Below are 24,056 nucleotides of genomic sequence, written 5' to 3' on the forward strand. Positions count from 1 at the left end.
CTGGGTTATTGTTTGGAGACTGTTGACCAAAGAGGTTATGTCAGGCAGGAGTGAGGTTCTGCCTCCTAAATGTAGCCCCTCGTCAGGTAAGTTGTGCTCTTAGAAATGGTCAGCGGTTGCGGGCTCAGGACATTGGAGTCGCAGGCTCTGGTGCCAGCGTGAAGCGCGGCGGGCAGCCCTGCAGAGACGGGGGGAAGGGGCTTCGTCATGAGTATCGTTCGAGGGAGACTAAGGCCTTTTTGGCGGAGATGAGTATTCACGCCACCAGAAAGTGCACCCAGATTTCTTGAGAAGGCCTAACTCACCTCATTCCAGGTCCGTCCTTGCTGGGTTACCGATCACGAGTTTGGTTTTCTATGTCTCAGTACCTGATTTCCATGATGGGGCATCCCTGACAGTTGGCATCATTGGTCTGCCGCATCTTCATCTTAAATTCATGATTTGGTGTATTCATTTGCTAGGGCTGCCGTAACGGAGCACCGCAGACCGGATGTCTTGACAACAGAAATTAAACGGATGGCACAGCGGAGGCTCTGCAGTCCCAGATCTGGGCGCGGTCTGGGTTGGTCTCCTGTGAGGCCTCTTTCCTCCGTTTGCAGGTGGTGGCTCTGACTGTGGCCTCACGTGGCCATTTTTTTCTGCAAATGGCTGAGAGGGAGACCTCTGGTGTCTCCTCCTTTTCACATAAGGACACCGGTCCTGTGGAGTTGAGGCCCCACCCTTGTAACCTCATTTACCCTGTGTTACTTCCTGAGACATCCTGTCTCCAGATACAGTCACACTGGGGTTAGGGCTTCAACATAGGAATTTTGAGGGGACACAGTTCAGTTAAGGGCTTCCCTGGTGGCTCAGCGCTAAAGAGTCCGCCTTGCCAATGCAGGAGTCACGGGTTTGATCCCTGGGTTGGGAAGATCCCCTGGAGGAGGAAATGGCAACCCACTCCAGTATTCTTGTCTGGAGAATCCCATGGACAGAGGAGCCTGGAAAGTTACAGTCTATGGGGTCGTATAGAGCCAGACAGGACCAAGTGACTAAACAACAACAGAATTGGATCATTCCGTGTTGAATTGAATGATACATTGGAATTGGGCTTTCTGATTTTTCCGAGCAGCGTAGTTTTTACCTTAAGTGCTGCAGCTCTAAGAGGCTGACCTTGCAGCTTTTGCTTTAGTAAGGCTGTCAGCAGCATGCAGTTGGCCGCCCCACTGACCTGTCATTACCAATAGAGAGGGCAGTTGAAGTCAACTGTTAGCAGGATTTCAGTCCAGAAGCTCTCAGGTCGTTGCTGTTAGAACAGCAGTGGCAGGAGCTAGAGAGAAAAATGTCAAGGAGATGGACATCAAGGAAGTGACATCACGGCTGAATTTGTTGCAAGAGTAGAGAAGCTGGGAGGCAGCGTGAGGTGTTTGGGTTGTAGGGAGTGTGGTGGGACAGGTGGAGAGTGGGCCTCAGGTGTCTCGGGCAGCTGGTGGGCTGCTCCTCCCAGCCCGGGGAACTGAACTGTGTTCCTGGTCACAGAGGCTTTGCTCCCACGGTGGAAGTTCAAGGTGCAGGGTGCCTTCCAGGGAGAGAAGATGGAGCTCGTATACGTGCATGGCTGTGTAGTGATGCCAGAGCAGGGCTTCCTGGCTCTGTGGGCACAGAGGGGAGGCAAGCGCTGATGTGTGGTCATCACCCCAGGCAGAGGGTGGCCGGAGAGCTGGCCAGGAACGTGGAGAATGGAGCTGTGATTTTATTTTGCATCCCAGGAATCTTCACTTTCCAGGGGCCTTGTCCTGGCCTAGAGAGAGAGGCACATTGCCCTGTCCTGTTTCACCAGGGTGGCCGGCTTGAATCTCATTTATCAGTATTTGAGCTTTTGTGCAGAATTCACTTGATTGTTTGAAGAAAGGAAGGTTTCTCTACCCTTTTTTTCCCCCCACGTTGTTGGGAAATGGGGAGCGTGATGGAAAAGTTTCAGGCAGACGAGTGTGTGCGTGCTGATCCCACCTGTAGAAGGAGGGTGTGGGAGGGGTCAGGAGACACAGAGCACACTTCAGACAGTCCCGTGTGTGGAAGGTCAGGCGTACAGGTCCCGTCAGCAGCTGGGAAAAGGCGTGATGCTGTGGGGGAAGGTCTAGACTGGAGACAGAGCCAAGAGATGTGTTTGTGTTTTGAATGTCTTTAAAACCTTTATTTTGGTCAAAAAAAAAAATTATATAACAAAGACCCATTTACCCACCACCCAGAAAGAACAGATGTGGGCACAGTTGCGTCCTGTAAATACATAAACGCAGATGCGCCTCAGAGCAAGTGCCAGCCCCTCCTCCTCCTCCAGGCCCCCCCACTGTCCCTCCTCTGCTGGGTGTTGTATCCAGTCCAGGCTTCATCCTCATGTCTCAGATGCAGGATGCAATGACAGTTTCTTGTATTGTTTTGTGAGTTTAAACATTTCCAAAATGATATCATGGGGAAAATAACTTCATGCAGTTTTTTTGGGGGGAAAATATACCCCTCAGTACTATGTTTTTTAAGATGTATCAGTGTTGCTCTATGCAGATCTAGATGAGAATTCTTAATCCGTGAATCTACAGCATCTGGGCATTTTCCGGTTTTCCCTGGTATACAAAATGCTGCAGTGCGTCTCTTATCTGCTCATGCCGGTTTCCCAGGAGTCATAATGAGAAATGGGGTCATGTCACCACTCAGGTGCGCACCTCCTCAGCCTTGTCACTTATTGCCAGGTGGGTGGCTCTTTTGTACTGACCGGAAGCCTGTACTGACCTCCGCACGCATCAGCAGCGGACGGCAGTTTCTGGTTCTGCACATCCTAACCTTTTGAATGCCAATTTCTTGCAAATATCTTCTCCTATTTTATGACATCTTTTTAAAATTATTTTTTTATTTTCTTTAAGATACAATTTTAAAGCCTTTATTGAGAAATTTGAGACACTGTTTTAAGCATGGTAATTTCCTATGTATCATGTTTTTGCAAAATTGATTACCTCAAAGTATTTTCCTATGGGATTACCATATGTTTTTACTGTAACATTTATTCAAACAAAGGGAATTTATAATGCAGCACATGTGATTTAAACACATACAGTCAAATCAAATTTGATTTAAATAAGAATTTTGCACACGGTGGCTCAGCGGTAAGGAAAACACCTGCCAATGGTGGGAGACATTGGGTCCCTGGGTCGGGAAGATCCTCTGGAGAAGGAAGTGGCACCCCATTGCAACACCCTTGTCTGGAGAGCCCCATGGACAGAGCCTGGTGGGCCACGGTCCCTAGGGTCGCAAAGAGCTGGGCAGGACTTAGCAACTGAACAACATGTGACCTGATATGTTCACGGGCACAGCTAGCGCTTTAAAAAATTTCACGTAGTACAGTTTTCCAGTCATTTTATAATCTATTTCTATTAAAAATGCATTTGTATTCCAATGTCATAAAGATTTTGTGTGTTTTCTTCCAAGGAAATTTTAAGTTTTTAAAAAGTGTGGTGTGGGAGAGAAGCGTGGTTTTCCAAGTGGAAGGCCAGTTGCCCCGCCGCCGTTCGTCGCAGAACGCCTCTCCTGGCCTGTGAGGTGCCCTGTGTGGTGGGAGCACTTCTGGTGGTATTTTATTTCATTTGTGCATTTGTTTCTCTCTGTTCCAAATTCATTTACAAATTGTTGTAAATACTGTTAGTTTGGCTTGTCTCTTTATATCTGGTAGGTCTGGTTCCTCCTCCTTTTTCTTTCTTAAATAACCTCGGCTGTTCTTAGACCCTTACTCTTTATCCAGCTTCCCTGGTGGCTCAGCTGGTAAATAATCCGCCTGCAATGCGGGAGACCTGGGTTCAGTTTCTGGTTTGGGAAGATCCCCTGGAGAAGGGAAAGGCTACCCGCTCCAGTATTCTGGCCTGGAGAATTCCACGGACTGTGTAGTCCAAGGGGTCGCAAAGAGTCGGTGGGACACAACTGAGCGACTTTCACTTTACTCTTTATCAATAAATTTTAGAATCAGTTTAAGTCCATGAAAAATTATGATGGGATTTTGATTAGAGACACATTAAATTTGTAGAGTAATTTGGAGGAAAACTTGGTATCTCACTGCATTGAATTTTCCTATCCATGAATATGGTATATGTATTTTATTATTTATTTCTGTCTCCTGTCTTTTTCAGTGTTCATTAAAAAGCCCATAGATAGCTTTTGCTGCATTTATTTTTAGGTACCTTTCTTTATGTTTTCACTGTGAATGTTTTTTTGAAATTAAAATTTCTAATTATTGCCAGCATGGTAGGAATGCTGCTGGATCTTTTAAGTCGTTTTTTTAATCGACAGTCTTGCTGTCCTGTCTTACTTGTTCTGATTGCCTGCAGGTTCTTCTTAAGTTTTCTATGTAAGCTATTGTGTTAACTGCAAATAATGGTTATTTTGTCTCTTCCAGTCCGAGTACTTCATTTTTTTTTTCTTGATCTGGCTGCACTGGCCAGGACTCCTGTCAGTGACCTGAATTGGGCATGCAGGTACTTTTGTCTTTTTGAATTTAAGAAGAATGGTTTTGGTATTTCAGGAGCGATTGCTGTAGGCTTTTGAGGAAATGCCTTTTCAGGTTAATACAGTGTCCTTGTATTCCTAGTTTACTAAAGAGGTTTTTAAAATTAAAAAAAAATTATGAATGGATGTTGATCTTAAGGCTTTTTGTGTATCTGTTGAGACAGTTATGTGGTTTTGACATTTAAACTTTAATATGATGTATTACATTGATATATTTTTGAATGTTGAACAGTGTTTTATCATTCTTGAAATAAACCCTACATGGTTAGAAATATCAAGTACATGAATTGTATCTGCAAATATTTATTTGGGATTTTTGTATCAGTGTTCGAAAGTGAGATTAGGCTATAATTTTCCTTTTTTGTACTAGTTTTGTCTAGTTTGTGTATCAAAATTATACTGGCTTTATAAAATGAGTTTGTTAGCTTTCTTTTCTGTCCTTCGGAACAGTTTATGTAAGTTAGGAATTATCCTTTGAGGGTTTAGTAAAATATATGACATTCTTTTGGGAAATACACTGAATATTTTTATTTTTTAAAATTACTGTTGTCTGTTAGCTGCTGTAGCAGAGTTTGAAATGCTGTGAGGACTGCCAAAGTGTGACACGGAGACATGAAGTGAGCAAGTGTGGCTGGAAGAGTGCGCTGCTAGGCTCGCTGGGCTCAGGGCTGCCCCAAACCTTCAACTGGTGAAAACTAAACAAAGCAAAGTGCGATAAAACCAGGTGTGCCTGTGTATCATTATGGTCGAAGAGCGTTGTAGACAGTGTAGAGCTTGTCTTTTTTTTTTTTATTTAAATCCACTGAACCTGTATCTGTCTTTTAGCTGGTGTGTTTAAACAGCTTACATTTATATGAATTCCCTGGAGGTCCAGTGGTTAGGACTCCATGCTCTCACCACCAAGGGCCTGGGTTTGATCTCTGGTCAGGGGACTAGGATCCCACAAGCTGTGCAGTGTGACCAAAAACCAAAAAAGACCACTTACATTTATTGTGATTATTGATTAGTGCTTTTTCTCTTTTGTTCTTTCTGTTTTTCATTTCTTTGTTTTGTTTTACCTAACTTTGTGTGGATTACTTTGAGTGTGTTTTAGAATTTCATTTTGACTTATCTGTGGTGTTTTCAAGTGCTTCTCTTTGTGTGTGTGTGTTTTTTTTTTAAGTGGTTGCTCTACCTCTTATATGGGCTTCCCTCATAGCTCAGTTGGTAAATCATCTGCCTGCAATGCAGGAGACCCAAGTTTGATCTCTGGGTTGGGAACATCCCCTGGAGGAGGAAATGGCAACCCACTCCAGTATTCTTGCCTGGAGAATCCCATGGACAGAGGAGCCTGATAGGCTGCAGTCCACGGGATTGCAAGAGTCGGATACAACTTAGCGACAAAACCATCACCTAGCTCTTATGTATACACAGGTTTTCTTAGTCTGATTGTGTTAACATTTACCAGTTTTAGTGACATGTAGAGAAACCTTATCTGCTTTACCCTCCCTACTTTCTGTTAGATTAAGATTTTACATTGAGAAACACACCAGCGTTAACAATCTTTGCTTCAACTGCCAAACACTATCTAGCAAACACAAGAGGAGAAGGAAAGTAATCGTAATTGCCCGTATTTTTGCTCTTTTCATCAATTTCCTTCCTTCTTGGTGTCCCAGGATTCCTTCTTTTATCTTTTATCATTTCTCCTCTGTGTAGAGACCTTTCTTTAACCATTCTTTTAGAGTAGATATGTTGGTGACAGATTCTGTTAGTTTTTGTTCATCTGAGAATGTCTTGATTTGTTCTTCATCTTTGAAGGAGATTTTTGCTGAATATAGAATTCTTAGCAGACATTTCTCTCAGCAGTTAGAAATATGCAGTTTCCTTTTGAACTCCCTGATTTCTGATGGCAGATTTGCTGGAGGTCTTCAGAATTTTCTGTTTGGTTCCTTAGTTTTTAGATGTTTGACTATAATGTTTCTTGGTGTGGATTTCTTTGGGTTTATCCTCTTTGGAGTTTACTCAGCCTTGAATCTGTAGGTTTCTTTCTGTTCCTTTTGTTTTTTTTTGGGTCAGATTTGACAAATTTTTAATGATCATTTCTTTGGATACTTTTTCAGCCCTCTTCCCTTTCTCCTGTTGTCTGGGACTCGGGGTGTATGAATGTTCAGTTCAGATCAGATCAGTCGCTCAGTCATGTCCGACTCTTTGTGACCCCATGAATCGCAGCACGCCAGGCCTCCCTGTCCATCACCAGCTCCCGGAGTTCACTGAGACTCACGTCCATCGAGTTGGCGGTGCCATCCAGCCATCTCATCCTCTGTCGTCCCCCTCTCCTCCTGCCCCCATCCCATATGAATGTTGCGTCTGCCTTTGTCCAGCCCACACGTCCCGAAGGCCCTGTTCATTTGTTTTCCAGTGTGTTTTCTCTCCATTGTTCAGATTGGGCAATTTCTGTTGTTATGTCTTCGAGTTCATTGATTTGTTCCCCATCCTTTTCTTCTTCTGGGCCAATATTGAGGTTTTGTTTCAGGTATTGTGTTTTTTGGCTCTAAAATTGCTGTGTGGTTTTGTCTTTCTATCTTCTGTCTTTGCTGTGACCTTCTTTTCTTTTTCGTTTGTTTCAGATGTGTTTGTAGTTGCTCCTTGAAACGTTCTGTGATGGCTCCTAAAATCTTGTTTGCTAATTCTATTATCTGTGTCATCTCAATGTTGGCATTATGGGTCATCTTTTCTTTTTTCACTTGAGATATTCCTGGTTCCTGCTATGGTGAGAAATTTTTTTTTTTTTAAACCTGGACATTTTGGTTATTATGAGATTCCAGATTTTACTTAACTCTTAGAAAAGCAAGTCATTTCTGGTGTTGCTTCAAGCAGGAAAAGGGGGATACCCCTTGTTAATGCTGGTTTGGGGTTCAGGTTCAGGTTTTCCTCTTGGCCTTTGTTGGCAATCATTGGGGGAGGGGTTGCATGCTACTGCTGACTGAGGGCAGGAGTTTGGCACTGCCCCCCACAGGCCTCTGCAGGTGCCATGCACTGGGAGGGCGCAGGTGGCAGTGCTGACTTCGATGGGCCTTCTCTGCTGGAACCCCAGTGTGAGCCCGAGGGGTGGGCTGAGTCCTGCCTCCCGTGTGGTGTCTACACTGTATGTGGGGGTTTGTTTTTCTGTTGTGTTTGACTGGAGTCGGGGAGTGGTATGTTTCTACTGCCCCTTTCATCTTTGGCTCGAGATAGCAGGCTTTTGGGGACCAGCTTTATTTGCTCCCATTGGTGTTTCTGGGTCATTGGCTTCCCTGGCAACCAGTGTGTCTATGGGACAAAGGAGACCCAGGAAGTCACCCCTGTCTTGGTCCTCGGGTCCTGGGGTCCCCAGCCAGTCTGCTGCTTCACCCCTCAGCATTTTTATGTTTCTTTCAAACATAAAGTCCAGTTATTCCAGCAGTGCTTAGAGAGAGGAGTAGGGAAAAGTATGTTTATTCCACCTTTCCAGAAGCAGAACTCGAAGTTTAATGAATTTTGGATGCTTTTGAACTATGGTGTTGGAGAAGAGTCTTGAGAGTCCCTTGTACTGCAAGGAGATCAAGCCAATCAATCCTAAAGGAGATCAGTCCTGAATATTCATTGGAAGGACTGATGCTGAAGCTGAAACTCCAATACTTTGGCCACCTGCTGCAAAGAACTGACTCATTTGAAGAGACTTCGATGCTGGGAAAGATTGAGGGTGGGAGGAAGAGGGGACGACAGAGGATGAGATGGTTGGATGGCATCACCGACTCGATGGACATGAGTTTGAGCAAACTCTGGGAGTTGGTGATGCACAGGGAAGCCTGGTGTGCTGCAGTCCATGGGGTCACAAAGAGTCAGACAGGACTGAGCGACTGAACTGAACTGAACTGGATATGCAGTACAGTCATGTGACATACACATTAAATGTTATTAAAAATGTCCAGTGAAAAGTCACTTTCTCATGCCCACTGCCCTCTTAGATGGGCAGCTAATGATTCTGGTTTCTTGTGCTTCCTTCCCAAGTAACCCTACGTGCACCAGCAAATATTAATATTGACAGACGTGTTTGTACCCAAGTGGTGGCATTCCACAGACACCATTTTGGACCTTGCTTTTTCTTTTTTTTCTCATGACCCTCCTTGTGGATTAACACATGGAGGACCGTTTGGCTCTTCTTCACAACCTCATGGTATTTCATCGCATGGAGATGCCACATGCATGTAAGCAGCTGGAAGGTCTAGGTGTTGACCCTGTTATCTGTTATATTTATTGTCCTACATCTCAGTGTTCGCTGCACACTTCTTGTCTCTCTGTTTCCACCTGAGTCAGGGTCCTGTAGTAGGGTTTGGTGTGCTGGAGAAAGCTGTGGGTTACTTAGATCTGTGTTCTGCGATGAGTCACGTATATATACTCCAGGAACACTCAGAGGTTCTCACTGATAGCCACGCTTTTCTCCAACATGTTCACAAGGACTGTTTGGACCACATTTTGCTTTGCGTAGGGATAAACAAAAGGTTTTGAATATAAGCTCTGTGTACCCACCTTTCCTCTCTTTCCTTCTGTATAACAGTTAAAAGAAGCACACTTTATGGTTTTGTTGTTGTTGCTAAGGGCCACTAAAACATTGGTCCTTTGTAATTTGGGGTCAGAGTACTTGCGTGTAGCTTTTGGGATTACAACAAAGACTGACTTTGTTGTTGTGTAAATTTTTGAGTGCGGTGGCTTCATTCTCATGAAATTTAGCGTGTTTTTCTTTAAGGTGGTGATTTTTCTTTCGTTAGAGTGATTGCCCATGGCGTCATGAATGGAAGAGTCTTTGTGCCTTTGTGTGTCTGCAGTCTCTGACGCTGACTTGGGGTGGGATTCTAGGTTCTGGTTAAGTTTGCCGCCGGCGCCGCCACGCGGTCAGGAGCTCCGCGGTCTCCGGCAGGGCGCTCGCGGGCCCTCTGAGGTGCCGCGGTGCCGGGATGGCGGCGTGTCCACAGGTGGGCTGTGCTTGTTTCTGCAGGCGCCTTCGTACGCGTTGGCCCTCCGGACTCTTCTGGCCCCTTTCTCAGCCTCGCGGCCCCGACAGGCTCACTGCTTCTCAGCCGAATGCCTTCTCTGGCTCAGTCCCCAGCGTGTCCTGCAGGAAATTCTGGTCCTTCAGATGCGTGCCACCCTTCATAACTTGAAAGCTTCGAGGCTCAGTGTGCAGTGGGTTGGGGTGAGAAAAGGAGGCGGGCAGAGTGACTTCTGTCTTCTTTTCTTTCTGCTTTTGAGGCTGTTACTTGAAGATGCCTTTCTGAGGAAAAGGATTAAAATTCACTCCCATAGCTTTGTTGCTGTTCTTCATTTGTAAATAAATTGGGAATTTCAGATAGTCTACCTTTAAAAATAACTGTATGTGTTTACTAATTTGTTTTGGAATAAAGTTGATGAAGAAGAGTTTATAGGAATTCAGAATGTAACCAGGGGCTAGGAACTGAAATGGAAAATTGAATCTTTGTAAGGCTTTCCACATTAGATGTTAAATTCTGGAGTTAAGTTTTATATGATTATTTACTATTAAGTATATTTCTAAATATCAAGGTTAAGCTCTTATTAAAATTTTTCCAAAAAGTCATTAATATTTTTACATAATACAGTTGTTTGATTATTTTACTTTTCTTTTGTCAGATATTAGCAAACTCTTGGTTTTTCTTTTAATGAGAAGTCAGGTTTTTTTGTAACAATACTAAAAATGTATTTTAAATCTGACATAGAGCTTTATGAATATGACTTGAGAGCATATAGTCATTTTTCAGTTTACTCCTTAAAATATTTTAAATTTTGTCTCTTTCTATATTTTAAATTTTGGCACCTATTTGATACTCCATGGGCATTTCATTTACTATCTTGAGGGATTTTTTTTATCAGATGAAACTAAGAAATTTAGTAATACAGCTTTTGTCAGCTTTGAAAATAGACTAGCTAAGTTTCTTTGTGCCTTGCTGAAAATAATACTGGGACCTAACAGCTTGTTTCTGTATTACTTTATGTACTCCTCATTAATAGTCTTTTCTGTGAGCACGCTTGACCCCAAATAAAACCCTAACGTTGAAATTTTGCTTATACATCTATAGGGACTATGTTATCCTTTCTAGATGGTTGGAATGAGTGTGTGTGGTGATGGATGCTTTGTGTTGTTTTCCTTCAGGTATCGCCATCAGAGAGTCGGCGAAGGTGGTCGACCAAGCTCAGAGGAGAGTACTGAGGGGAGTTGATGACCTGGACTTCTTCATAGGGGACGAAGCCATAGATAAACCCACGTATGCCACCAAGGTAAACCCCTCTGTGAGCGCACAGATGCCACCAGGGTAACCCCCCCTGTAAGAGCACAGCCAGGAAAGGGCAGCAGGACAGGTGATGCAGAGGGGTGCTTTGTGTGGAGACGGTGCCTGTGAACGGCAGAGTGCATTTTAATTCTTCTGTTGGAAAAGAGGTTTTTGTTGTTGTTGGTTTGACTCGGGTGTTTTTGATGTGGGAGAGCAGGTGAACTCACACAGCCTTGGGATGCAGAACTGACCTGGGATGCTGGACCATGTGGGAAGCAAGGTCTGCCCCCATGGGATATTGCAGGTGGACTAAATACCCAGCCAGATGTGGAAAAGTTGTAGATTGATCAGTTGAAAAAGCAGCACTAAAATTATTTAACTAGACATTTGTTCTAAAAACCCTACAAACTCCACAGATCAAATGGTGTGGTAGGTTAGCTGTACTTTCCCATCTGTTACCTATCCCATTGTTAAGACAATTCTTTGTGCTTAGAAATGGCTGGAGTAGAATATAAGCAATAATCTAATACAATCTTTCTGGTGAAATGCCTGTTACTTCTTTATGTAAGTTCACATTCTCTCCATGCAAAGGCCCTATTTTCTCTAATAACTGGGTCTCTTCCATCTCTCCTGGGCCAGTGTGGTTGTTAAACTGTTGCTCTTACTGATATGAACGTGGTTTGGTTTCTCTTGCTCTAGTGGCCAATAAGACATGGAATAATTGAAGACTGGGATCTGATGGAAAGGTTCATGGAACAAGTGATTTTTAAGTATCTTCGAGCTGAACCTGAGGATCATTATTTTTTAATGGTGAGTGACTGGAACTAACAAGAATATATCCCCGTAAATTCCAAGTTGCTTAGATTTTAAGTCCAAGTTTCATTCTTCCCTGGGGAGCTTTAAATTCCTGCTGAAGCTGTTTGTATGAATCGAGGTACTTTTTGGGTAAATGACAGAAGGCTCAGCAAAAATGTCTAGAACCAAAAGGGGCTTATTGTCTCACAAAATGGGAAGGCCAGAGTCAGGCTGCTCCAGGGCTGGTTATTTCAGCAGCTCAGAGACGGGAGGCGACGGCCAGCCTAGGCACTAGTTCGGCCTCTCGTGTTGGTTGCCCTCCGGCTGGGACGGCGGCCCGAGTTCCTGTACCACCTCTTGGTGTGTTGGCTTTCAGACGTAGAAGTGCTTCCTAAGAATTAAGAACCCCTTCCCAGAAACCTTCCTGGTAGATTTGCGCCATCCATCCATGCCTAACCTGGTCCCTTGCAAGGGGAGTGCAGTGACCTTCACAGGTGTGGGTAACCAAGATTCTCCCTGGGGCTGACGGGGGGACCACGTCAGACACCTGGCCCCAGGAGGGCAGGTCTGTAAACGGGCCTCCGGAGACACCGAAAATGGGGGAGGAATGGATTTGGGTGGGAAGCCAGCTGTGTACTCAGATGTCCTCCTGAAGTAAGCGTACGACTCTGATTTTGCTTCTTATAGCGGAGGAAACTGAGTCAAGATGTTACTTTGCCAGGATTTAAATCTTACTCTGAAATAAAATTGAGCTGAATTATGGGCCCTGATAGTGTGGTACTTAATTGATCTTGTTCAAACAAGGTAAAACATGACAGAGAAATGAAAAGAAACCTCTCATTATGGAATCTTTCCCAGTTGTTCTCCTCAACATCACATGTTCCCTTCCATGAAATGTTCTTTTTAAGTTAAAATTAATTGCACATAGAAAACACTTGCGTTATGGAGAGAAATTGCACGCAACATAAATTGCACATTAAAACCTACATAATTTAGCTTTGGATTTTTTCCATTTAAGTACATTCTCAAATGGTCCCTGGTCCAATTATGTAGTTCTCTCTAATGTTAAATATGGAGTGTTCTTTAGAATTATCTGCCTTAAAATATGTTAACTACAAAGACTATTGCAGTGGTCCATGGAATCTGTGTATTTAAATCTATTCGAGCGAGTCCTTGAAGGGGCTCGGATCTTTTGTTCTGGCTATGTCACCACAACTGAAATTTTCGAGGGTGAGTACCGTGTTTTACTGGCCACGTGTATTTTCTCTCTAGTGCATCTACTGTGGTTTATGTAAAACAATTGGAGCCAGGAAGCTGACGGTGTGTCTGAGTGGCTTTATCTTTAGAGCCAGAGCAAATCACAGATTCTCACCTGTCACATTTGGTGTTTCCCCTTCTCTTGCACATCACGTAACTACCTACCTGCTGGACAGGACTTTAGGGGAGGTGCCACCCAGCAGCTTCCTTTTGTCTGCCCCAGCTTCCCTGCCAGAGCTTTCTTCTCCCTCCACTCAGGGGATGCCTGCTCTCAGCCTGTGGGGCAGATGCACACCACTAGGACACAGCCCACAGGCAACGTTTCCTCCAAGAAATTTTTTTCTGCTTGAGCCTGCATTAGCCTGGCAAGCGCTAGTGGTAAAGAACCCGCCCGCCAGTGAGGAGACACAGGACATGTGAGGTCGATCCCAGAGTCAGGATCCCCTGGAGAAGAAAATGGCAACCTGGCAACCCACTCCAGTATTCTTGCCTGGGAAATGCCATGAACAGAGGAGCCTGGTGGGCTGTGGTCCATGGGGTCACAAGGAGTCGGGCACAGCTGAGCACACACACACGCACAAGATAAACCACGTTCTTGAAAGAAATGGGGCGTGTTTCATATGAACATGGAAAAGTTCATTGGCCAAAAATGAGTACCTACAATGAACCCTCAAAAATAATCCAGTTTTTTAAAGGTCAGAAAATCCTGTGTTCCACGTATTGTGCTTTGGACTTTCCAGATCATTTCATTGCACAGTGTGACCGAGGCGGTAACAAGAGGTACATGTCTTTCAGGTTCATCCCCGCAGTCCTCTGTTAATGGGGAAGTTCCGGGGGGTGAAGCTGGTGTAGAGAGATGTATGGTCAAGTCTGAAAGTCAGCTGGAGACATTTATGAAACTCTGGCATCAGATGAAGGCTTCTTGGGATAAGAGAAGCCAATGGGGTTAAATTAAAGGTCCTCAGTCATCCTGCAGATTATTCTTTATGGCTGCGGTGACCAGATGCCTGGATAGCATGAGAATGATCTCATCGTGGCTCATGTATTTCAAGACGTTTCAGAGACTCAGCTCCTCTCGGTCATGTGGATTGAGCAGATAGCAAATGGGAGTCCTGCCCTTTTCCCAACACTGATTTGCCCAGAGCTCAAAACAGAATCGCTTGTGTTAGAACCTTGGGGCGCTCTTGAGTGGGAATTGAGTTGTCTTGGAGAGATTTGCAGACTTTTTGAATATGAGTCAAGGAGGAGGAGCAAGCAGCATGCATGCCCGAGAACCAGGAGCAGCAGGAAAGATGGACGTGCCGGCTCAGAGAGAACCGCCCTTCCTTTGTGTGTTTCTGCCACGGGGTCCTCAGTGGCCTGGGTGATGCCTGCCCATGTGGGTGAGGGCCTTTCTCTCTACTCGGTCCTGACTGCTCATCTGTCCCTGAGACACCTCACATACACACCCAGAAGCGATGCTGTACCCGCTTTCTCGTCCCTCACACTGCCCGTGACCGTGTGTCCTGACCCTCCGTGGTGGGTCCCTTCCTGACTCTTGAGAGTGATGTGGACCCACTGTGTCCAGTGTGGTGGTCGCCGGCTGGAGTGGAGGTGGACGGCCCTGGGTTCGCGTGGTCCCACCCCTGACCACGTGCTTTCCAGCTTCCAGCGCCTTGTCATCTCCTCTCCTGTTCTCCCCGCCTTGAGGATTTACACTTTTAAAAAGGTTACTTCGCTGCAGTTACAGAGAGTCTTGGGGGTGGAGCAATATTAGGCCCACGTGTTCAGTTTGCTGTCTTCACCCAGATGTGTGGATTGGTTTTGAGGTTCTGATTCATTTGTTCATTTTGAGTTAATGCCAGATGATGTGGCACCATTGTTAATAAATAAAAATGTGTGTGTAACTTGTGTTCATGTGACGTTTTAATCGTGTTTCAGTATTAAAAAAATAAGAATTCGATATCTCTAGTTTAAATCTCATACTAAATAATGGTTTGGGAAAGCTTCATTTAGATTGGTGTCCTAAAGGAACAGTTATGAGCGGGACACAAAGGAAGTGGAGGATTGAGAAAAAATAGATTTATGATTATGGTTCTCAGAACCCATGAGAATTTGCTCTTAATAATGCTGAATTTAATTTGGGAACCAGGAGAACCTAATTATATTGAAAACATTCCCTTAAATGGAAGTATACAGATTTTAAGGTAAATTCTTCCCAGATGGTGAATTGTTTGGTAGCAAGTAATTAAAGTGTAAAATGCAGTGGTTTAAGCAAGTTAAGGGTTCTCTTTTTCTTAAACACATTTGTAGTAAGCAGGGCAGCTTCTTTGTGTCCCTGGAGGTCTGTTTAGCACATAGCTTCCATTCAAAGGTTACCCTATGAGCACAGATTGGCTGCTGCAGCTCCAGGCACAACCTCTGCATTCCAGGAAGGTGTTAAGAGCAGCAGAAGGCGGTCTACTACTTGCGTCTCCCTTCAGCCTTGTAAGGAGCTCTCCTAGAAGCCACATCCACCAGCCTTAGCTTCTTGTTGGCCAGAACTTAGTCACTTAGCTGTCCCTGTCCAGAAGGAAGTCTGGGAAATGCTTTTCCTGTGGGCCCATGGTCGATCAGTGGTCCGTCATTAAAGCAGAAGGGAGACTGGGTGCTGGGTAGGGAACTCGCATTGCCTGCCGTAATGACGTGACTGTGGGCATGAAGACAGTGGCAAGACAAGATCCCATTCAGCATCTTAACACTCTGGCCGGGTGTGGCGAGGTCGCCTGTGCTGGGAGCCAGCAGGCCACTTCCCCAGCTCTGCTCGCCGCCCTGCCTCTGTGAGTCTCTCCGTCTGGATAGATACATCAGACAGCTGTACTGGGCAATTCTGTGGAACTTTGCACGCAAGCTGTAACCCCAGATTTCACAACATTTGTAAAGATTTTTTAGTATAGGACTGTAAGTGTGAATTAGAAAATTTGGAAGATATCTGTGGGACTTTTCACACCCCTGTGCCATTAACATACATTTTAATATTTAGCGTATCTTCACTTAATCTTTTCACTGTGTTTTTATATGTTTTTGCATCAATATTATGTTTTCCATCCCTCTCCCCCCATGAGGGGAGAGGTTTTCATAATCCTCATTTTAGTGGCTATATCATCCTCTATCCAGTGAATACTGCCTGTCTCTTTAGCACTTCCACTATTTTTAGTTGTTTATTTTCACTTCCAATTTCTTGGTTTTATAAGAAGTAATATGAAGTAATCTTTGCATAGTTTTTTCTATATTTAGAATACTTGTTATGTTAAAGATATAAAAGTTCTGTATGAATATGATTTTGGGGTCCAGAAGTATTAATAAGTTTGAATCTTTAGTGTACCATTTCATACTGAAATCTTCAGTGTACAAGAGACCACATTATTTGAACTCTTGTCGGAATTGGATTAATATTTTTGATTATCTGACATTAATTCGCATTTTTAATAACTTGAACCTTAAACCTTTTTTCGTATGTTAGTTGTCTGTCCTGTTTTGTGAATTGCCTGTTCATGTCCTGTGCTGTGTTTTTGCGTTTCAGTGTTATATTGCTTTTTGTATAGCTGTGATTTCTATGAACTTTTTTTTTAACCTAGAAGATTTTTTTTAATGTGTTAGTCGCCCAGTCGCGTCCAACTCTTTGTGACCCCCATGTACCAACCCACCAGGCTCCTCCGTCCGTGCGATTCTCCAGGCAAGAGAGTACCGGAGTGGGTAGCCATTCCCTTCTTCGGGGATCTGCCCAACCCAGGGATTGAACCCCGGTCTCCTGCACTGCAGGTGATTCTTTACTGTCTGAGCCACCAGGGAAGAAAGATTTTGGCATCTGGTCTATTACTTCATGACGAATAATAAATGGGGAAAAAGGGGAAACAGTAACAGATTTTATTTCTTGAGTTCCACAATCACTGTGGATGGTGACTGCAGCCATGAAATTAAAAGATGCTTGCTCCTTGGAAGAAAAGCTATGACAAACCTAGAGAGCATATTTTGCTGACAAAGGTCCGTGTAATCAAAGCTCTGGTTTTCCCAGTAGTCATGTATAGATGTGAGGGGGGGAACATAAGGCTGAACACTGAAGAATTGATGCTTCTGAACTGTAGTGTTGGAGAAGACTCTTGAGAGTCTCTTGAAGTGCAAGGAGATCCAACCAGTCCATCCTAAAGGAAATCAACCCTGATTATTCATTGGAAGGACTGATGCTGAAGCCGAAGCTCTAATACTTTGGCCACGTGATGCAACTCATTGGAAAAGACTGATGCTGGGAAAGCTCGAAGGCAAGAGGAGAATGGGACGACAGAGGATGAGATGGTTGATGGCATCACCGACTCAGTGGACATGAGTTTGAGCAAACTCCAGGAGATAGTGAAGGACAGGGAAGCCTGACTTGCAGTTCATGGAGTCGCAAAGATTCGGATATGACTGATAGACTGAACAACAAAAGTTTCTTTTGTGGTAAAACGTACATACCGTAAAATTGACCATTTTAACCATTTTTGGACGTCCGGTTTGGTGAATGGGATACATTCACATTGTTGTGTAGCTGTTACCACCGTCCACCTCCAGGGCTGGTTCATCTTCCAGCCTGGCACTCTGACCCCGTAAAGAATAAGTCCCCCCTTTCCCCTCCCCCTGCTCCCCAATCCTCCTTGTATCTCTGTGACTGCATCTGCTCCAGGCCCGCACACAAGCAGACTTGAACAGTATTGGCCCTTTCGTGACTGGCATGCTTCACTTAGTATAATGTCTTCAGGGTTCAGCCACATTGTAGCGTATCAGAATTTCCATCTTTTTAGGGCCGATAAATATTCTTGTTGTATGTATGTACCACATTTTGTTTATACTGTGAACTCTTACGTATAATAGGTAGCAACCTTTTGTCAAGAGCACATACTTGTTTTTTATCATTTTTCCCCCCTTTGCACATTATGTTTTGAGCTTATATACCTGTGAATTTTTATGTAGCAAGCCTATTTTCCTTTGATGTTGACACGTAATTTTCATCCGTCTGGAATTTATTTGGAGCACCAGTTGACACTGAGCTCAAACATAGGAAGAATCCAGGAGCCTGGCTTCATCTGTTTTCTTGCTGGGAACGTCTTCCATAGGCTCAGTTTTTGCTTCACACCAAACAGGCAGCTCTTGGCTGGGAGACGAGAAACACTCCCTGTTAGCACGCACGCTTTCCATGCTGTTTTTGTCTTCTCCTGATCCTTTTTTCCCCTCTCCTTAGTTTAAATGCTTTGTTTATCAAGTGTACTTACTAAGGTGCTTGCATTCCTCTTCAAGGTGAGAAAAGATTTTGTAGCTCTCTGTGGTTAATCTATATAATTTCTTCTGGCATGAGTTAGCTTATCGACAGTATAGCTGACATTTGCCCAGCGCCTGCTGTGTGCCCTGCCCCTCCCCCACTCAGCGTTTGCACGTATTTACCCAGTTATTTAACCCCACCAACAGCCTTTGTTTTTCAGGTTGATATGCTATGCTATGCTAAGTCACTTCAGTCGTGTCCGACTCTGTTTGACCCCATAGACGGCAGCCCACCAGGCTCCTCCGTCTCGGGGATTCTCCAGGCAAGAACACTGGAGTGGGTTGCCATTTCCTTCTCCAATGCATGAAAGTGAAAAGTGAAAGGGAGGTTGCTCAGTCGTGTCCGACTCTTAGCGACCCCATGGATTGCAGCCTAACAGGCTCCTCCATCCATGGGATTTTCCAAGCAAGAGTACTGGAGTGGGGTGCCATTGCCTTCTCCGTGTCAGGTTGATAGGAAGCACTTTAAGGAGACATTTGGTAGCCGGCACTGTTGAAACCTGCAGCTGTTACTCATGTGCTTTACATGAAAGAGATCTAGAATAGCAGCCCTGACGCTGTGCTGACCATGCACTGGGTTTATTTTTTTTTAAGGAAGTAACAGGTTTAATCGCAACACCTTGAGGCTGGCACGTTAAAATAAGTTACATGTTGTTGGGTGACTTTTAGATCCCTTATTTACAGTCTGCTTTTGATGCCTCTATTATTTCTTCCTTAAGATTGCGTTCTCTCTCCCATCCGGGGAATATATTCATTCTAATTACAGTAATTAAAACTTGCTTGGGGCACTGTGTTTGAGCTTTGCCTTAGTTGCTAGACAGGAGTCTGAACCCAAGCCCCCCATCGACAGCCAGCTGACCTGTTTGAAGAGATAGCGCACAGCACGGAGTCAGCAGGTGCAGAGGACTTCCGGTCCGTGGGTCTCCTCTCGGCTCCGCGCTGCCTCCCGGTTTGCGTCCTGAGAGGACACGTTCCTGAGACGACCCCGCCTTTCCTGGGTCTCACGCAGAGGGCTTCGTGCGCAGGCGTGGGCACTGCACATGCGCTTGTTTGTGCCGTGGTGACGAGATACACACACTGCTGTCCATCTCGGGTTTAAATTTTATTTTAGACTCAATCGTGATGAAAAGCATTGTGTGAAATGTACCCCTTTAACCGTATGTTCGTGTTTAGTCCATTGGTGTTGCCTGTGTTCACCCTGTGCTGTGACAGGTTTCTGGAATGTTCCATCTCACAGTCTGACCCTCTGCCCTTAAAGCAGCTCCCATTCCTCTCCACTGCACACCTTCTTTTGTTTTTTTTTTTTGAAGTTGTTGACACAGAAGAACATTAAGGAGTATTCACTTAACAGCTTATTCGAGGGAGTGTTTTGTGTCAGCACCCATAGAGCCCATGCTTTTTAATCGCTGCGGAAGGTTGTGTTTATGGACGTGGGGTCATTTGTTGCGTCAGTTTCTAGTGATGGGCATTTAGGTTTTTTCCGATCTTAGAAACAGCGCCCCTCTGAGGCACTTTTTGTTTTTTTTGCCTGGACAGGGTAATGCGATTTTGTTTCCTGGTCTTAGCCGAGAGACACTGTCGCTAGCAGGCGTGTTTCTCACTGCTCCTTGCTGATGCTTTTGGTAACAGTAACTCACCACATGCCAGGTGCTGCCCGGGTTTAGGCCTCTGTGAGGTCAGCACTAATTGTGCAGAGAGAGAGGAAGTCAGTTTCCAAACTTAGGAACATCGAAGGCGGGGCGTGGACCACAGAGCTCTCCTCCTGGGCGGGCTGGTGTGGCCTCGGCTCCGCTGTTTTGCTGCCCGCTATGGTGTCTGGTTTTTATGTGTTTTGTTTGTGTGTTCATGTTTGAAAACTCAGGTTTGATTTTTCTCTTTGATTTTTATTGGGTGAGTTCTTCCTGAGAATTCAGTAATTTTTAAAAATTGTTTTAGTTTTATTTGTACAGTTTAAAATATTCTGAAAGAATGTTAGACTTGAAAGTTAAAAAAAATCTTGACAGATTACTTCCATATACTCTTCCTCCAGCTCCCTCTGTTAACATCTTTCATAACCGCAATGTAATTATCAAAACTAGAAAATCAACATTGATGCGATGCTGCTAACTCATCCACAATCCAGATTTGAATTTTTCTGGTATTTCCCTTTTTTGGTCCCAAGACTCAGTATTTAAAACTTTTTTTAATGTAGCTATACTTTTGCGTATTTACTTGTATTTGTAGGGGTGACTGCTTCCCCCTGCGCTTAGTGACTAGGTTGTTACACTTCCACATTTTTCTTACCTTCTCTTCCTTTCCTCTGTCACCTGCTTTGGACTGATTGTTACTAAACACTGGGCTTCCCTGGTGGCTCAGAGGGTAAAGAATTGCCTGCAGTACAGGAGACCCGGGTTCGATCCCTGGGTCAGGAAGATCCCCTGGAGAAGGGAATGGTTACCCACTCCAGTATTCCTGCCTGGAGAATTCCACAGATGGAGGAGCCTGGCTGTAGTCCATGGGGTTGCAAAGAGTTGGACACGACTAACACTTTCACTAAACATTCTAATATTTACATCTATAACATTATGTATACTAATATATGTGGTACTCTGTCAATAAAACAATTATTTTTTGATTCCATGATACAAGGTTATCAATGTCTTTTTATTCTTTCCTCCTTTCCACGTATACCTCTCAACTTAATACTGGTTCTGCTGATTTAATTTACAGTGTTTACATTCTGTTCTATGGCTATAATTCTCAGAAAAGAAAAATCTTTATTTCTACATCTTATATGGATTAATTGCTCACTGTGAGTCATTGGCTGTACTCTCTGCATTTTGATTGTCTGGCTAAAGCTTATCTCCTAATAGTTAATTCAGGAAAGCTTCATAGGAATGAGATTCTCCCAGGTTCTTATATGTTTAAAAGTGAAAAGGGGAAGTCACTCAGTTGTGTCCGACTCTTTGCGACCCCATGGACTATACAGTCCATGGAACTCTCCAGGCCAGAATACTGGAACCTTTCCCTGCCCCAGGGGATTTTCCCAACCCAGGGATCGAACCCAGGTCTCCCGCATTGCAGGCAGATTCTTTACCAACTGAGCCACCAGGGAAGATTTGTTTTTACAACACAACTGGTTAGCAATGTGGCCACACCTTCCTGCCCTGAGGACCCTGTAAGTGACCCAGTGGTACACACCTGTGTGTGTTGATGGCTGAGACCGGCTGTACTTTCTGTGCTTTAAGGGTTGTTCTGTGTGCTCGAACATTTGTTGTTGTTCAGTTGCTAAGTCGTGTCTGACTCTTTGCGGCCTCATGGACTGCAGCTCGCCAGGCTTCCCTGTCCTTCACTATCTCCTGGAGTTTGCTTAAACTCATGTCCACAGAGTTGGTGATGCCATCCAACCATCTCATCCTCTGTCTTCCCCTTTTCCTCTTGCCCTCAAGCTTTCCCAGCATCAGGGTCTTTTCCACTGAGTCAGCTTTTCTCATCAGGTGGCCAAGGTATCTGGAGCTATTTCTCCGTTCTTCCCCAGTAGCATATTGGACACCTTTCGACCTGGGGGGGTCCATCTTCTGATGCCATATCTTTTTGCCTTTTTGTACTATTCATGAGGTTCTCCTGGCAGGAATACTGGAGTAGGTTGCCATTTTCTCATCCAATGAACCACGTTTTGTCAGAACTCTCCACCATGACCCATCCATCTTGGGTCGCCCTGCCGGGCATGGCTCATCACTTCACTGAGTTATGCAAGCCCCTTCGCCATGACAGATGTGTGATCCATGAAGGGGCTGCCAAGACTAAGCGTGCTAAAATCCCACAGTGTTCTCTCAGAGTTCTGGAGGCTTCAGGTCTGTAGTCAGGTGCCATCAGGGCTGGTGTCTGGTGAGACCGTTCTCCCTGACCTCTCCGTGTCCTCCACGGTCTTCCCTCTATGCAGGTGTGAAAGACAGCTGTCCGGTCTGCCTTCCTTTTCTTGCAAAGACATTAATCCTGTGGAATTAGGGCTCCCTCATGACCTCGCGTACCCCTCTTCCCTCCCTAGAGGCTTCCTCTCCAGATGCGTTCACACAAGGGTTGGGGCTTCAACGTAGGAATTCTGGGAGACACAGCTCAGTCTATAACAAAGGGTAACGTGGAATTTTTTGCCCAAAGGCCCAGAGAATTTTTATTTATTTATTTTTTCTTTCTTTTTTTTTGCAGCTTAAATATATGATGTATATCCATATTTATTGACATGGAAAAGTGTTCACAACATACTGCTGAATGACAAAAAGCAGGTTTATTTATTCTTTTTCTGTAATCCTGTTTACTTCCTCCTCTTTGATAATGGTAGTTATTTTAAAACAGATATTTGAATTTTCTGAAATGTCTTTACCATGATTTTCACCTGATTCGTCTTTTTCTGTTTTTCTGGGTCAGTGTTTTCTGGTCTGCCATTTGTTTTTCCTGTTACTTTTCTGTCTTCCCTCCCTTTCTCTTGTGGTGTTTTTATACGGCCTTTGGCTGGTTTCTTTGAGTTTTTTCCTCATCTTCGAATGAAGGGAGTTCTTCTGGACAGCTCTGCGTGTGAGTTTGGGCCGGGCGCGGGTGAAGAGGGTCTGGGCAAAGCTGCTTCTGCGTGGGTCTTTCTGCCTCGCAGCTGATGGCAAAGTTGGCTCATCTGACCTTGTGGCCTGTGCTCTCACAGCAGCTGGGGCTCAGGGAGGGAGGCTTCTCAGCTCTTCTCTGCTCAGACTGGTCTTGTTCCACGCGGGGATGCCCTGCTTCAGCTCTTCTCGGAGACCCGCATGGCTGGCCTGCCATCTGGAGTCACTGGTCCTTCCCCTTCTTGGTGTCCTCTCTTGTCCCGGGGGGCGGGGGGTGTTACTGCCCTTGGCAGCTCGCCGCAGGTCTCCTCAGCTTCAGGGTGTGTGGGTGTTGCATTATCGAAGGTAGAGTTTCCTTTTCTGTGTCTGGTTCTTGTTTTGGGGGTGGCTAGTAAGAGCAGAAGTGTTTAGAGAGGGTCTTTGCTCTGCTGTGTCAAAGCTCCTAAGACATTAGGAGCTGTAAGACCGTTTCTTAAAGTACTGATTTCTTTAGAGTACTCCCTGAGTGTGCCCTACCTGTGAAATTAGGAAATGGTACAGCAGCCTAGTTATCATGCTTTTAGGGTAACTTTTTTACGATTCTGTTGTAGTGACATGAAATTTGAGTGAACGCTACATACAGTGAATGTTTTCTTACAGACAGAACCGCCACTGAATACACCAGAAAATCGAGAGTATCTCGCAGAAATTATGTTTGAATCGTTTAATGTCCCAGGACTCTACATTGCAGTTCAGGTAAAAGCAGAGTGATTTTTATGATTCTTAAATATTCTTGGCTGTCTCATAGTGGAAGGTGATCCTAAAGGCCCCTGTTGTGAGACTGCTGTGTGTTCTTCCTTTTCTGCACCCTCCACACACACACACACACACACACACACACACACAGTATTTGGGTTTGAACTCAAATGCTGTACGAACATGTTCTGTGATCTGTGTGTTTACTGCTGGTATGGAGCTGTCCAGCTTTTGTCTTTTCACATACATGAGCATCTAAGGTATTTGGGTGACAAGCTTGAGACAATGGTTCTTTTTTGGCTTCTTTCCCTTCTGATCATAAAAAAGAAAAGATGCTATAGAATGTGTTGAAAAACAGAACAAAACTCTCTAGAGGGTCCCCCCTTTGGGTTTTGGGCTCCATGAGCTTATAGAAGCTAATTGTTCTGAATGTGGGGTTTTTGTTGGTTTTGGTTGTTGTTATTTATCTGCTACTCTATGTAAAGGAACTGAGATTTTTGGGAATAAATTTTTAAAAAGTATCTCCCAAAATATTTTCTGCATACTCTGGTCCTTCACTTCTAAGAAAAAGGAGGAGGAGGAG

The 24,056-nt window shown here is 44.5% G+C and overlaps 2 protein-coding genes across 6 annotated transcripts in view; one reads left to right on the plus strand and one right to left on the minus strand.

Moving 5' to 3' along the window:
• XRCC2 (X-ray repair cross complementing 2) overlaps positions 1-16,508 on the minus strand; it is a 120,079-nt gene extending 103,571 nt beyond the window's left edge. The window contains exon 1 of the mRNA XM_055591347.1: positions 16,504-16,508. The gene's annotated coding sequence lies outside the window, so the exon portion shown is untranslated. The remainder of the gene's footprint in view (positions 1-16,503) is intronic.
• The window catches only part of ACTR3B (actin related protein 3B), a 73,320-nt gene that overhangs the window by 23,584 nt on the left and 25,680 nt on the right, over positions 1-24,056 (plus strand). For 2 of the 5 annotated variants that reach the window (XM_055591341.1, XM_055591346.1), the window contains 3 exons: positions 10,688-10,812; positions 11,505-11,615; positions 23,378-23,473. In XM_055591341.1, the coding sequence (XP_055447316.1) occupies positions 10,688-10,812; positions 11,505-11,615; positions 23,378-23,473 (332 nt within the window). Of the gene's footprint in view, positions 1-4,414; positions 4,494-5,081; positions 5,249-10,687; positions 10,813-11,504; positions 11,616-22,416; positions 22,719-23,377; positions 23,474-24,056 lie in introns of those variants that run through there. The other 3 variants (XM_055591342.1, XM_055591343.1, XM_055591345.1) reach the window with 3 other exon arrangements.

The sequence above is a fragment of the Bubalus kerabau genome, chromosome 8 (assembly GCF_029407905.1).
Source record: "Bubalus kerabau isolate K-KA32 ecotype Philippines breed swamp buffalo chromosome 8, PCC_UOA_SB_1v2, whole genome shotgun sequence".
Taxonomy (NCBI): domain Eukaryota; kingdom Metazoa; phylum Chordata; class Mammalia; order Artiodactyla; family Bovidae; genus Bubalus; species Bubalus kerabau.